Source organism: Carcharhinus amblyrhynchos, chromosome 24 (genome assembly GCF_965287045.1).
Source record: "Carcharhinus amblyrhynchos chromosome 24, sCarAmb.v2.hapA, whole genome shotgun sequence".
Lineage (NCBI taxonomy): Eukaryota > Metazoa > Chordata > Chondrichthyes > Carcharhiniformes > Carcharhinidae > Carcharhinus > Carcharhinus amblyrhynchos.
The window spans coordinates 24,759,382-24,774,507 of NC_137347.1; the positions used below are offsets into that span (position 1 = coordinate 24,759,382).

The 15,126-nt window shown below is 40.6% G+C and overlaps 2 protein-coding genes and 1 pseudogene across 2 annotated transcripts; 2 read left to right on the top strand and 1 right to left on the bottom strand.

Moving 5' to 3' along the window:
* The first annotated feature begins 225 nt into the window (after positions 1-225).
* Positions 226-14,147, top strand: mgst3b (microsomal glutathione S-transferase 3b). Its single transcript, XM_080211249.1, has 4 exons — positions 226-450; positions 10,032-10,154; positions 10,642-10,714; positions 12,231-14,147. Exons 1-4 carry the CDS (start codon positions 295-297, stop codon positions 12,329-12,331), a joined length of 453 nt encoding a protein of 150 aa, XP_080067375.1. The 5' UTR covers positions 226-294; the 3' UTR covers positions 12,332-14,147.
* On the top strand, positions 5,310-6,716 carry LOC145357713 (high mobility group protein B1 pseudogene; annotated as a pseudogene).
* On the bottom strand, positions 13,857-15,115 carry snrpc (small nuclear ribonucleoprotein polypeptide C). The gene has a single exon (XM_080211248.1). It carries the CDS (start codon positions 15,075-15,077, stop codon positions 14,592-14,594), a length of 486 nt encoding a protein of 161 aa, XP_080067374.1. The 5' UTR covers positions 15,078-15,115; the 3' UTR covers positions 13,857-14,591.
* Between the last annotated feature and the right edge of the window lie 11 nt (positions 15,116-15,126).

A 15,126-nucleotide genomic window follows, 5' to 3' on the forward strand; every position in this document is an offset into this window, starting at 1 on the left:
ATGAAAAAAAAATTCATTGGATCCATTCTGGCTTCCTGACTGGGCTGAGGACCCTGCGGACTTGTACAGCTTTCACTGAACACTCTGGTCCATGCACTGTCACATAGCCTCTCCTCTGGTCCATGTCTTGGCTGCAGGTGGTGCAGGGAGAGGTGGGGAGCGGAGTTGCAATGCCGCTGGGCCGAGTGTGGTGGCGCTGGCGGCTCCCCTTGCCCGGGAGGACTGCCTTCCCCACCGGTCCCATTTTCCAGGGACACACACACACTGTCAGTCGGCCTGGCTTCGCCGTCTCTAATGCAATACGTTCCCCCGCAGACTATTCTGCCGCACCTGCCTCACACCATACACCCGCACTTCGGCTATGTGATCCTGGTGTTTATCTACAGCTGGGTCATGCTGGCTTACCTGGCACTCAAGGTGGGCATTGCCAGGAAGAAGTACAATGTCAAGGTAAGGGGGGAACAGGGAGAGGAAACGCCCTCCACAACCAGCAAAGGCCTCCCTTCTCCTCAGGTCACCAGCATCAGACCCCCTTCATTATACTCTGTGACTCCAATCCAGATGACAGCTTCCACACTTCCTGACCATCCTTCCCAAGTTTAAGCCATCTCACTTTGTTTTTATTTCATTCCCTGCTGAGGGCTTTTCTTAATGAACACTTTCTGCTGAGTTATTATTTGAAGCAAACAAACAATGGATATGGGTTTGCCTGGATCATTCAGGGTATTGCCTTTGTAGCTTTAAGGATGGAATAAAACATTTTCTTAAAAATCACTATAGCACATAGGTAGCCTATTTGGCACATCCTGCTCTTTGTTGGGCAAACACAGTAAGAAGTCTCACAACACCAGGTTAAAGACCAACCAATTTATTTGATAGTAAACCCACAAGCTTTTGGGGTTTGCCCCTTCGTCAGGTGAGTGGAGAGTTCTGAGAGAACTGAGAGTGGAGAGTTTGTTTGGGCAATCCAGTCAGTCCCATGTCCCTGTAACCCCATGTTTATTTCCCTCAAATGCCCATCCAATTTCTATTTGAAATAATTGATGGGTCTCTGTTTCCACTGCTCTTGTAGGCACAGAGTTTGAGGTCATTACCTCTCTGTATATAAAAAAAATTCCTCATATCACCATGCTCCTCCCATTTCTCTTCCCCAAAACCATAAATTTGCCCTTTAGCCCTTATACTATCAGTAATGGGAATAGTTTTGATTTGACTGCCTTATAAAAAACTATCACAATCTTATACAGTTCACCTCCCCTCATCCAGAAAAAAAATACTTGAGGAAAAAACATTGGCAAACTTATTTTGTAAAAAGTCTGACAACACCAGGTTTTAGTCCAACCGATTTATTTGATAATGGACTAAAACCTGGTGTTGTCAGACTTTTTACTGTGTTTACGCCAGTCCAACGCTGGCATTCCCACATCAGAACTTATTTTGTGACAATGGTTGATTTCAAAATAATTCAGAAAACCATATTACTGGTGCTTCATTGGAAAATAATCACTGTGGGTAAAGGGCCAGTGGAAGAAGATTGGAACCCTGTTGACTAACTATCATTATGAACAAGAAAAGTAGGTGAAATTACATAATCAGGAAAATTAAGATGAAGAAACCCACTCTGTAATTGTCACAGACACTTGAATATATAATTATTGATAGCAAAGCAGCTAACTGTCTAGAAAACAATCCATAATCAGCCACTGTGCTTTGTAGATGGTGGACAAGTTTTGGGGTGTAAGGAAGTGAGTTCATTGCTACTGATAAGCAGCCTTCAATCTCCTCTTGTAGACATGGTATTTATATGGAATCTTAGAATCATACAGCACAGAAGAGGCCCTTTGGCCCATTGAGTCCACACTGACACATTAGAAACACCTGAACTCCCACCTAATCCCATTTACCAAAACTTGGCCCGTAACCCTGAATGTTATGATGTGTCAAATGTTCATCCAGATACTTTTTGAAGGATGTGGCTGGTATAACTACAATTATGGTCAATGGTGATCCCCAAGATTCAGCAATGATAATTGTTTAGTGTTGATGGAAAGTTGTTATTGCTTGGGACTGCAAGTTCCCCCCAAGGCCTCATGCCATCCTGATTTGGAGGTGTATAGTTGTTTCTTCACTGTCAAAATCTAGGAATGCTTCTTAACAGCACTATATCACGTGGACTGTAACAATTCAAGAGGATAGCCCCTTGCCACCTTCCCAGGAGCAGTTAGAAGATGGAATACATTGTCAAGGATTTGCCTAGCAATAACAGTAAGGGGAATTTAAAAAGGCCTGAAAAATAAAAATCTGCCTTGCAACTGTAACAGCCAGTATTTCCAGAGGCAGACAAACTCTAAAAGTGATCAGGGTGTTTCAAAAGGCATCTAAAAATGATCAGAATTGCTCTAGAAGTAGAAACAAATTGCTTAGATGACGGCTGTAGAAATGTTAAGTTTACTTAAAGTGACGGCTGATTTCAGGGCTATAGCAATGCTAAGTTCCACAAATGGAAAGCATTTGAGATAGGTAGATAGCCAACTCTTGAGTATGAAATAACAAAAGGTGAATCAGTGTAACTGTTCCCCCCTCTCAGAAGCAAACAGATCAGCCCACAACTCACAGCCAAGAGGCTAAGACCAATTGCACAACCAAGAGGTCCTGTAACTTCTCAGAGATGCTCTCGTGTTGCATCTAAGTCTTCGAACCAGGAAAACCTTCGTAAAGTTCACCTGTCTTTGCTGGACCAGGAAAAGACATTTCCCAGACTTGATCATCAGCCTTGTATTGTGTGGTAACTATAAGCTGAATTTGACTTACAAATTTATTTGATTTGGATGTTTTTGGGAAAGAGAAATCTTAGTGATTTCAAGGATCATAGATATATTTTGGAACAAAGGGCAATTTCTACATAAACTGTGAGTATGTTATTCATGTACTTAAGTGTTTTAAAATATTGTAGTCCTTTTGTATATTTTTGTGTTCTTTTAAGTTAATAAATATTCTTCAATAATTGTTACATGACAACTGGATTGGTTCTTCACTGAGTTTTATATGACTAATCACAATATTCAGAAAAAGTCTATACAACACCACAAACCTGTGTTTCAAGTTGGGACAACCTCACAGATAACATGAGAGTGGTTCATGGCAATGTACGCTAGCCTTGCCAGTGACACAAACATCCCAGGAATTAATATTTAAGAAAAATGTTTCTTGGCAATTAACAGTCCAAGCCTCAAAGTCAACTGGGTCTTTCTGCACATGAGCATAGACTACTTCATTGTCCAAGAAGTTGCAAATGAAACAGAATACAGCAATCATCTGTGAACATCTCGATACTTAGCATATGATGTACAGAATGTCAGTAATGAAACAGCTGAAGATGGTTGGGCTTAAGACACTGTCCTGAGGAACCTCTGCAGGAATATTTTGAACTGGGATGATTGATCTCCAACAACTACAGACATCTTCCTTTGTGCTAGGCATGACCTCAACGAGTGGAGAGTTTGCCCTGATCCCCATTGACTTCAGTTTTATGAAGATTCGTGGGTGCCACAATTTTCAAATGATACCTTGATGTCAAGGACAGTCACTCTCACCACACCTTCGGAATTCAGTTCTCTTGTCTATGGTCGGAACCAGGTTGTGAGATCTGGAGCTGAGTGATCCTGGCAGAGTGCAAACTGAATGTCAGTGAGCATATGATTGGTAAGTTCTGCTTGATAGCACAGTGGATGACACTGTGCATCATTTTCTGATGATTAGGATCAGACTCATGAGGTGGCAATTGGCCAAATTAGATTTGTTCTGCCTTTTGGACATACGCGGATTGGTAAACTCATGAAGCCTCCTCCTCCTCCTGTTAGTGATGTAATGTGGCCTCTTTAAGGGGATGTTCACTGAATGCCACGTGATCGGGCCGGACACTATGGGATGGCAAGTCAGGGAGCTCAGATAATCAGGTTCAAGGGCGTGTATCCCAGGTTGGGGAGGATCCGCAGTTGGAGCTAGGGAGGAGTATTGTATAGTTAATTCTGTCTGACCCTTAAATGTGCCAACCAAGGCAAAAGCAGGTTGTAAGACGAACCAAATAAGAAACCATTTGTGGCAGGAAACAGCTGTTGTGAAGAACAGCCTGAGTATGGGTGCACCAGAGCTTAAAAATGGAATACAGCATTAAGGACAGAAACTTGTCTTCAATATGGGAGTCTCCCCGTGCCGACACTATAGTTAAGAAAGCCCACCAACGTCTCTGCTTTCTCAGAAGACTAAGTTGCATGTCAGCTGCAACTCTCACCAACTTTTACAGATGCACAATAGAAAGCATTTTTTCTGGTATCGCAGCTTGGAATGGCTCCTGCTCTGCCCAAGACTGCAAGGAATTACAAAAATTTGTAAACGTAGCTCAATCCATCACATAAATCAGCCTCCCATCCATTGATTCTGTCTACACTTCCTGCTGTCCGGGCAAACCAGCCAGCATAATTCAAAACCCCATTCACCCCTGACATTCTCTCTTCCACCTTCTTCCTTCGGGAAAAAGATACAAAAGTCTGAGGTCAGATACCAACCAATTCAAGAACAGCTTTTTCCTCTGCTGCTGTCAGACTTTTGAATGGACTTGCCTTGCATTAAGTTGATCTTTCTCTACACCTTAACTGTGACTGTAACACATTCTCCACTCTCGTTTTCTTCTCTATGAACAGTATGTTTTGCCTGTATAGTGTGCAAGAAACAATACTTTTCATTCTATGTTAATTCACGTGACAATAAATCAAATCAAACACTCCCAAGAAGCTTGCCGATGCAGAAATTGTGTGTGCTTCAGGCACAATGGTAAGGGTCATTTACAAGCATGGTGCAGAATTAAACAGTCAGGGCAGAATGTGCAAAACTACCCCACAATGTTAGTTTAACACCTTCAAAAAAAAGGATGTGGAGCCTGACAAGTAACCCAATATTTACTCTAAACTAGGTGCAACTAAGTGCATCCTACAGAGATAGCCTTGATAGTAAATGGCAGCTTTCTTAAAGTGGAAGGCAACACAGGAGCTACAGCTACAGTTGTAGAGGAGCAGGCATTACCTTCAAAAAGATTTCCAACCATTGACGTTGAATGAGTTGGGCCATATTGTCTACACATACAGGAAAGACATTGCAGACCTTAGAGGTGACAACACTCACCACGTCCTACAAGAATCAAATGACAGTTAATTACATGCCATAGACCTCTTTTAATGGATCATGATTGGCTCAAGCAGGTAAATTTAAATTGGTTGGAAATAATAAATCTTTCATAGAATGGAATTCCGTTTCATAGAATCCCTGCAGTGCAGGAGGAGGCATTCAGCCCATCTACCTACACTGACTCTTACGCAGGCCCTATCACACCACCCCAACATGCCACATACCCTGCTAATCCCCGTGCCTTTAACCTATGCACCTTGGGACACTGCAAAGCAACTGTGCCTTTAAGAAATGTATTTTGATCATGTTTCTCTGCAGTTCTTTTAAGAGGCTCTTTTGTGCTTGTTGCTAACCTGCTTCATTATAAGTCCTTTTCTGGGCAGCCCACAAACAGCGGCTTGCTCTCACCCACCGGGCTGGGGCAAAATCTGGCATCTTCTAAATGGAAAATGGCCAAAATGGTAAGAGGTGATCCTAAAAAACCCCAAAGCAAAATGCCCTCCTATGCATTCTTCGTCCAAACTTGCCATAAGGAGCACAAGAAGAAGCATCCTGATGCAAGTGTCAACTTTTCCGAATTCTCAAAGAAGTGTACAGAAAGATGGAAGTCCTTGACAGGTAAAGAGAAACTAAAACTTTATGATAAGGCAAAAAAAACGAGATCCGTGGGGAGAAAGAAATGAAGAATGAAGGTGCTAAGATGTGCCAAGAAGACAAAGAGAAAGAAGGAACTAAACGCACCAGAAAAACTTCCATTTGCATTCTTTGTGTTCGGCTCTGACTGGTGCCCCAAAATTAAAGAGGAAATTCCTGGGTCATCAATTGGAGATACAGCCAGGAAGCTTTGGAATGCAATGGCTGCAAATGATAAGGTTCCATATAAAAAGAGGGTAGCGAAGCTGAAGGAAAGATATGAAATGGATCTTGCAACATATCGTGCAAAAACAAAGTCTGACTCCACTAAGAAGGCTTCAGCTGCCAAACTGGAAAAGAAGAAAGTGGTGGAGGAAGATGAGGAGGAGGAGGAGGAGGAAGAAGATTGAAGATTTTACCTTTCTTCCAGCAACATTTCTCAGCTATTGAGCATTTACCCCTGCCCGGTACACATACTGCTTCTTTTTAAAATATATAAGGTTATGTATATGAGAATTTGATTTTAAACTGTAGTTTATTTTTGTTTTGTATAGTTAACACATTATGGCAATGTATTTGGATGGCCCAATGGTTCTTAGTGGTGTTTTGTTTGACACTTAACCTTGGCTGGTACCGTGACGGGGTGACAATAAATTGGTTTGGTGAGAGTTATTTCATGTTGGTACACATTGCCAACTAACTTTGTGGGAGGGGAAAGTTAATTTGCTTTTGAGTTATTGTAAGATTCTTGCTGTATAAGATGTGCTAGAAATTGCGATTGCCACACTGTCACTGCCTAAAATTTTGCAGCTTTTTGTTTTTATTGACCTTTTGAAATGCTTATGCAAAAAAAGGTTTCAATGGAGCTTTATTTATTTTTAATAAGGACCTAATGCAGTCTGAGTTTACAACCCTTTTTGAATTGTTGTGGTAAGACTGATTGACAGGTCAGGTGGGACAGGTTTTCCTCTCCCAAAACTTCTTTTTTCAGTTTTGGTTGTTTGAACACCAGGTTAGAGACAATGTATTTGTCTCTCTCCCTGCTCGCTAGTTAGAAGCAGGTTTTCTTGTCTTCCTGGAGTGAAAATTCTGCTACTGTTGGATTGCTAGCTAAAGGTCAGCAGCGGCACTATCTCTACCTCGAGCTGGGATTTCCAGAACAAAGAAGCCAGAGTTTCAATTCTCCAACCAAAGGACTAATTCACAGTGGCTGTTGCAGAGTTGCAAAACCACATGAACATTTTTATGTTCTCTGCTAAACCTGGGGATGGGTGTACATTTGAAAGGATTGTTGCTTTTGAACAGTGCATTTAGTTGTTAAGTTTTATAGATCATGTGTTTTTCTTGTTTGTAATTAGTAAAAGTTATTGCTAATTTTCTTTCAATATGTTAACTGTATTCTTAAATAAACTTTGTTTGACAAAAGCTTCCTAATAGGTTGTTTGAATCATATCTGGAGTGAAACATTTTTTGCTTACCTGCACCAAACTCAAAGTGCAAAACGTATGGTCTAGGCTACATTCATAAAACATCTTGGAGTTTCTAACCTGGAACATAACACTAAGGGGGAATCCACCTAACTTGCACATCTTTGGACCGTGGGGGGAAACCAGAGGAAACCGATACAGACACAGGGAAAATATGCAAACTCCACAGAGACAGTGACCCAAGGGCGGAATTGAACCTGGGTCCCTGGCACTGAGGTAACAGTGCTAAGTTCTATGCCACCCTGCAAGGAGGTTTCAGTTTTTGCTGCGTCAATATTCTGAGATCTTCCAAAATTAACTAGGATGTATAACAGGAGCCAAAGGCAAACCTTTAGCCAAAGGCTCAGAAAGGATAGTAGGACTAGGGGGCACAGCCTCAAGATAAAGGGGGGGGCGGTTTAGAACAGAGTTGAGGAGGAACTTCTTCACTCAAAGGGTGGTGAATCTCTGGAATTCTCTGCCCGTTGAAGTGGTGGAGGCTACCTCGCTAAATATTTTTAAGACGCGGGTTGATGGGTTTTTGATAAGAGAGGGGATTAAGGGTTATGGGGAGGGCGGGAATGTGGAACTGAGCCACGACAGATCAGCCATGATCTTATTGAATGGCGGGGCAGGCTCGAAGGGCTCAATGGCCTACTCCTGCTCCTATTTCTTATGTTCTTTTCTGAATCTGGGCAAGCCAGTGGCCTATGCACTTTGCTCTAATGAAGTCATTGGTAATGACCTATAATACATCACCATATGGAGTGGAGTAGGATGCCTGATGGAATAAAACAGCCAATTGCCTTTGAGTCAAGAACATTATCAGATGCAAGAAAAAGATTACCTAGCTAGATTAAAAGCAAGCTTAGAGGTCATTTATGTAGTCAAAATTTCATCAGTATATCAATGCTGGCATTTTGCAATATTTCAGACCACAAGTTTCTGATATGTGCTTTTTAATAAGGTAACATTTGACCATTTCAATTTAATGTTCAAACATTTGAACATTAAATTGTAAGTTTAAAATGTTTACAGAATTTGTTAAGAATGTTTGAAAATGACATGAAGTGCATCAAATATAATTTTCTTATACAAGAAATACCTATCCAAGTTATTTGGCAACCCTAGAATCAGTACAAACAGAAAGCTGCACAGCTTCTTAATGTCCTGAGAGAGAGCTACTGCCACAAAGGAGAGCTACAAGCAGAGAAGTTGGATGTTGAAGGCCAGATGCAGAAGGAGACAAAGAATTCTTGAGAGAAGAGTAAATTGCTCTTAGGATGAGGTTGTTTTTCTGTTTTATAGAAAAGGAGACAGGAACTCTTGGAGGCACTGTGAACATCTAAAACTGGGAAAGCTGCATAAATAGCTCAGAGACAAGGAGCTTGGTACTTTCCCAGAGTTGACTAAACCGAGATAGGTGGTGTCAGTTGAAAAGGAATCCTGGAATGTTACACCTGAAATAAGAGTGTTTGCAGAAGTATGCCTTCTGATAATTATAATACACACGAAATTCTAAAGTGAAAGGCTGTTGTAGAATAAAACTCCTGACCTACCCCACATGAATAAAGAACAGCATATTTGTGGAACTATGTAGCTCTAGTACCACATTTGTGCAGTGATGCAAATGCTTAAGGGAGGTATATCTTAGTTAAAAGTGAAATTTACTACCTTATTTGAATCATAATTTGCTTAACATCAAAAGTAGGAGGAGGAGTAGGCATTCAGGCTGCTCTATCATTCAATGAAATCATGCTGATCTTCTACTTCATGATTATCCTCACATAATCTGCATATCCTTTATGTTGTTAATATGTAGAAACATATCAATCTTCAAGGGATAATGAACAGATATCAAGTCAAGCATGAATTTACAGGAGGGAATAATGATAAAACATATCAATTCATGTTTAATTTACATTAACATGAATTCGAAGCAAAGTTACAAAGAGTGAAATCTTGTTGGTAACTCCTTTGCCAGTCACTCAGTAAATCCGATTATTTTGGTTTACAGTTCCCTGGGGATCATAAAAATAGGAATTGTTAATTTAGAATCAAAGAAAGGTTCTGTTGGAAAATATTATCTGAATTCTTTGGTCCGAAATGATCTATGGTCAAACGCGAGGTGTCCCAGAAGATACACAAGCGGACAGCTCTCTTGGCCAATCCCATGTAAAGATTGGGTGGGAAGATTAAACTTCATTGGGCAATTATCCTACAGCAGGAAGCATCCAATCCAAATTTACTGCTTGGCGTGATGGTTCCAACATGCCAAGCAGAAAAATTGGAAGGATTCAAACCACTTTTAACTTCTGGGTTATGGTACTGATCTCACCCCCCACAGACTTACCTTCTCTACTGCCAAACGTGGCTGGAACCTTAACTTCCTAGTTCACAACAGTTAGTGTTCTAAGCTGTACTTTCTCTAACGCTGCCACCCTACACTGAAAGCACTTTGTAGTTGCTGTGCTGCACATTTCTCACCAGGCCTGGGACAGATCAGATGAGAAATGTGCAGCTCCAGACTTGGGCAAGTTGAAAGGAGCAGCATGGCAGTCAGAAGGACCATTAAAATACAACATTAATTTATGAGCTGTGCCATGTAACGTTAAGCATTTGTGAAAAGCTTTGGATTTGTTTAGGTGAATTTCTGGGATTAAACAGTTTTTAATAAGGGATTTTTGAAACTGAAACACTCAAAATGTCTGGAATTCTAACTTTGTAATAATGCATTGTATTTCATTCCAGTATCCAAACATGTACAGTGAAAAGGACCCAATATTCAACTGCATCCAACGAGCACATCTAAACACATTGGAGATATATCCTCAATGGGTGATCTTCCAACTGATAGCAGGATCTGTCTATCCGGTAAAAATGCTGAAAAGCTCAATAAGCAGTCATAAATAATGTGTGCCATCTTTTTCCATGCTGCCTTTTAGCCAGCAAGATAAATCCATACTACTGAAAGAGAGATTAAGCTTTTATCCAAAGGATTGTAAAATTCATGAATTTATGTTTATCACTGTCTTGTTTTCACAAAATAAATTAATTCAACTTGATTTTTAATGTCCAGTGATGCCAAAAATTGGTTCTTCAACAAATTATTACCTGTTTGATATTAATTTCAGCTTGCTAAATATGTCAATTGATCTTCATGTTCACTGTCACTCAACTCAGCATGCCTCAGCTTCACAGCAGGGAATGTTGAGTGTCTGTTTAAGACTCACATGAAGCCTAGTCGAAGTATTTTCAATGGATTTTATCATCTCAATTATATCCTTCATTGTGGCTTCTTAACGTTTGTTCACATTACATGCACGATATAATGAAATCTAATTTATTTCATACATTACAGATTGCTGCTTCTGTGTTTGGTATAATCTGGGTAACCAGCCGATTTACATACGCATGGGGATATTACTCAGGAGGTACATAGTATTGAACTTTTTTGTCTACACCTTTTTATACTTTAGACGAAAATTGAGATAAGTGTTCAATGTTATTTCCCATAATATTGATGGGAAAGACACTCATTTCTGTATTCCTTTGTTAAAAACCACAATCTTCCATCTCCCCTTGAACACTTTTACAAAGCTTTTCGTCACCTCTCCGTCCTTTTGATTACAGCTTTTTAAAGTGCCTTGTGCATGTTTTTGTTATAAACATAAGGCAAGTTGTTTTCTCCACTAACATCATCCTGAAGGTTACCATTGATCAGAATCTGAACTTGCGTAGCCATATACTGTGGCTACCAGAGCAGATCAAAGGCCAAGCATCCTGCAATGAGTAATTCACCCTCTGACTTCTCAATGCCTGTCCACCATCTCAAAGGCACAAGTCAGGAGCATAATGGAATACTCTTCACTCACCTGGATGAATACAGCGCCAACAACACTTAAGATGCTTGACACCATCCAAGACAAAACAGCTGCCAGATTACTATCTCTTCCACAAGCATTCAATCCCAAAACAGTGGCAGCGTGTGTACATCTACAAGATGTACTGCAGGAACTCACCAAGGTTCCTTCAGCTGCACCTTCCAAACCCATGACCACTACCATCTAGAAGGAAAAGGGCAACAGATATCTGGGAACATCACTACCCGGAGGAGTCTCCTCTCCAAGTCAACCACCATGCTGACATGGAAGTATATCACCATTCCTTCACTGTAGCTGGGTCAAAATCTGGGAACTCCCTCCATAACCAGTGTGGGTGTACCTACACTTCAAGGACAGCAGTAGTTCACTATCACCTTCTGAAGGGCAGTTAGGGATGGGCAATAAATGCTGGCTTAGCCAGTGGTGCCCACATCCTGTAAATGAATATACAAATTTTAAAAACTAGCATTTTCTGTATGAGTTTCATTTTCTTGCATTTGCTGTCTTATTCCTCTCAGTGTGTCACATTTTTCTTTTCACACATTCCAACCTCTTCACATCAGATAACCTTTTGTTTTAGAATCTTTAGCAGTTTACAGATCATTTAATCCAATAATTCTCTTCCGTTGGTGTATTCATTGCTTCTCCCTTTTTACCAAGTGTTAATTATCCTGTCTGATACATCCAAAAACTCATAACCCAATTCATTTCTTTACAGATGTTGGCTATTGGCAGCACTTTGCTTTTGTGTTCATCTTTTTATCTACTCAAGTCAGTTTTCCTTTAATCGATGCAGACACCTGTTTTATCCCCGCCTCTGCCCCCTAAACATTGACCAAACTTCCCTGAAGGCATTGAGTTATTCCACCCACTGCAAATAAGCATCTAGGAAGTTCACTGGACCATATTATATCAAACAATGAAATTCCTACTAGCACATAGTCCAAAAGTTACATTTAGTTTCAGCATGCTGTATAAAGCTATTAAAAATTGTTCCATGTAGTATTTACTATCTCACTGAAAACATGTTGTTTTAGATCATGCATTGTTATCTCCTTCTTTATAGTGCCAGAGAAAAGAATGAAGGGTTCCTATGGATACATTGGTCTACTGGGAGTCATTTTTCTGTCTATAGTTGTCGCTTTTAAAATCCTCCTTTCAGCATGATAAACAGCCATTAAACCATCTACCACTATGACGGATGGAGGAAAATAATTGACTGACCACAGAGCAATAGTTCTGGTATTGTACGTATTCAGCCGTTTTGGAATAAGTATCATCTTAGCCACTTTCTGCCAGTTGTTTAATTAATGTCAGCCATTGATGGTGTCCTCTTCAACATGTTTAACATTCCATTTTGATTAAGTTTTGTGGGACAAAATAGGTTCTGTTTCATTTAGCAGGAAATGATGCACTGCAAATCAAAGCTATATTTCATAAACTGGATACTTGAACAAACCCCAGCAGAAAAATACCATTCCAAATAATTGGGCAACTGGCTGTTACATCCTCTGCCACCAACATACAATTTCTCTGTATGTCAGTCAAGGATGTGTAATTCTTGGTAGCTTAAACTGAATTTGTGATCTTGAACTAAGCGCAAGATTCTCTCCTCTCCCCCCCCCCCCCCAGTTACATGTATTGCCAGTCACAAGGGTGCTCAATATTTCAAGCTGTTTTCAATTTGAGCTCTTAGCATCAGCATGCATTATGATGTCTTGAAATTAAAATCAACTGAAAAGATAACAAATAGATAATGTTAAAATATACATCAAATCGGACCAGAATCTAGAAGAGAATGTTGGGGAAGTTGATGCTTCAATCAGAATATTTACTGAATACTTGAGAAAAAACTCAGCTTGTACATTTCCAGCATCTGTAAAATCAGATTTTTTTTTAGAAACTATTAAAAGTTGTCAGTTTAAATTTGATTCAGATGATTAAATAATGATGTCTGAGGTATAATTTTGTCTTGCTTAATTTTCCATGGTAATCTTAATGTAACCATTTATCAGGCTCATACTATAATTAGTTTTCATTTTGTTTTGGGAGGGAGAACATGCAAATCTTGATGTACCTTCAAAAATTTTCCAAGTAAAGGTTGTTTTTAAAAAACCTAAAACATTGTTTTAAAGTTACATTTTGGAAAAACCAATGCCTTTATCCACAAAAGGAAACAATCACATAACAGTGAACTTTTTTGTATCGTTCAATCCATCTATAAACAATAATAAATCACTTCGCATTAGGGGTAGATTAAAAATCTAATGGTAGACACTTTCACAATGCAAAGATATTGGCAGGTAAAAATAATCTGCCTGATTAATCATTGAGTTACAAAGAGTACATAAGTTAAAAGGCAAAATGATAAAACAAATTTGGTTTCAAAATGCAGCATATTTTGTACTTACTTGGACCTCTGCAAAATTTTTGCTAAATAAACTAATTGGTGATATAGTTATGCTTGAATTAATTGTCCATGGGCTTCATGAAAATGAAGCTTACCCTTTATAAATTGTACTTTATAAATTATATAATAGTACATTATAATAAATGGGGCATAGTAGCTTTAGCCCACTAAGATTTCAAAACACTAGAAATGCACAATTTTTGCCATTAAAATTATACACTAAGTTTCAGGCATAAAGCAGCAGCTTCGTTACATCCTCAAAGATAGCAAAAGAAACAAAAATCTGTCCAAAGTATGGCATTTATTACAGAGATTTTAAAAACGTACTATTTGTAGCACTAAATTAAGGACTGCAAAAAAACAAAATCATCAAAACAAGTTGTGTTCAACATCAGTGTGTTGCCAAGGTAAGATGTTCAACTGGTTGATTCAGTTACCCAAAACCATTATAAAGAAGTTCCATATAATGCAACCCAAATGCAGCAGCTCAATGTTATTGTACAGTGGAACAGGTCAACCACAACAGTGGGCTTTGGGATCTCTTAGTATCTATGAAAGATTCAGACCGGCAAAAGGATTTCCAACTATCCACCTGCTTGCCAGCAAAGAATGACATGTAGCAGTGGAAGGTTAGAAATCAAAATGGACAATTAGAAAACCAAAATGCCTTTTCAATACAATGGAGCAATATGCCTACAGCCGGAATAATGTTACACAAGCCGTTTTCTGTAATACAGAGAGGAAATCGGAATTAGTGAGCCACTCTTAGGAAACTGGGCATTCATCTCCAGATGAGAATGGAGATTTCAGGAAGATAATTGAACTGGAATCATTGATGGCCAAGCAGGGCTCACGTTAGCCAAGTGAGGAAGATGGCGGCTAACATGCCACTGACTGCAGTTTAACAAAAAGACAGTTACAAATCTGATCTTCAGCCGGCGACGCTGTCCACTTCCGCTCCACGGGGGGGAAATAATGAAAAGCTGCAGTGTAAACCTCTCTCCTCACGGTCACCGATTATCTTCCCGAGCGAACTAATCCGGGTCTGGAAGGCACCATCATGGGCCGGTGAGGCCCCATCATCGGACCCGGCATCATGGGCATCGGGCCCCCGATCGGCGGTCTCATTCCAGGCCCGACCAGCATCATGCCAGGAGGCGCCGGGCCCATCATTGGCATCATAGGTGGACCCCCCATCGGCGGCCCCGGCAGGATGGCCGGCCGCGGCGGCGGCACGCCCACGTTGCCGGGCGGCGGCGGGATGGCGGCACCGGCAGGAGGCGGACCGGCCGGCGCCGGGAAGGGAGCGGTGGGCGGGATCTTGCCCTGGCGGAAAGCGGCGGTGGTCTTATCGATTAGGCTCTGGGCCTGCTCCTCCATCCATTTCTGATAATAGTCCTTGACGTTCTCCTTATGCTTGCGGCCCTCGCAGTGGGTCTTGCGGACGGAGGGGGAGTCGTGCGTCAGGTAAGTATCGCAGTAGTCACAGTAATACTTCGGCATCCTGTCGGTTCAACGGCGGGAGTGCGCGCATGCGCTAGTGGCTGAACCG

Excerpts from the sequence above, each read along its gene's own strand:
- mgst3b (XM_080211249.1), top strand. The coding sequence starts at position 295 with ATGCAATACGTTCCCCCGCAGACTATTCTGCCGCACCTGCCTCACACC. Across the intron at positions 451-10,031 it reads GGAAGAAGTACAATGTCAAG|TATCCAAACATGTACAGTGA; the intron begins GTAAGGGGGGAA and ends ATTTCATTCCAG. Across the intron at positions 10,715-12,230 it reads ATGGGGATATTACTCAGGAG|TGCCAGAGAAAAGAATGAAG; the intron begins GTACATAGTATT and ends CCTTCTTTATAG.
- snrpc (XM_080211248.1), bottom strand. The coding sequence starts at position 15,077 with ATGCCGAAGTATTACTGTGACTACTGCGATACTTACCTGACGCACGAC.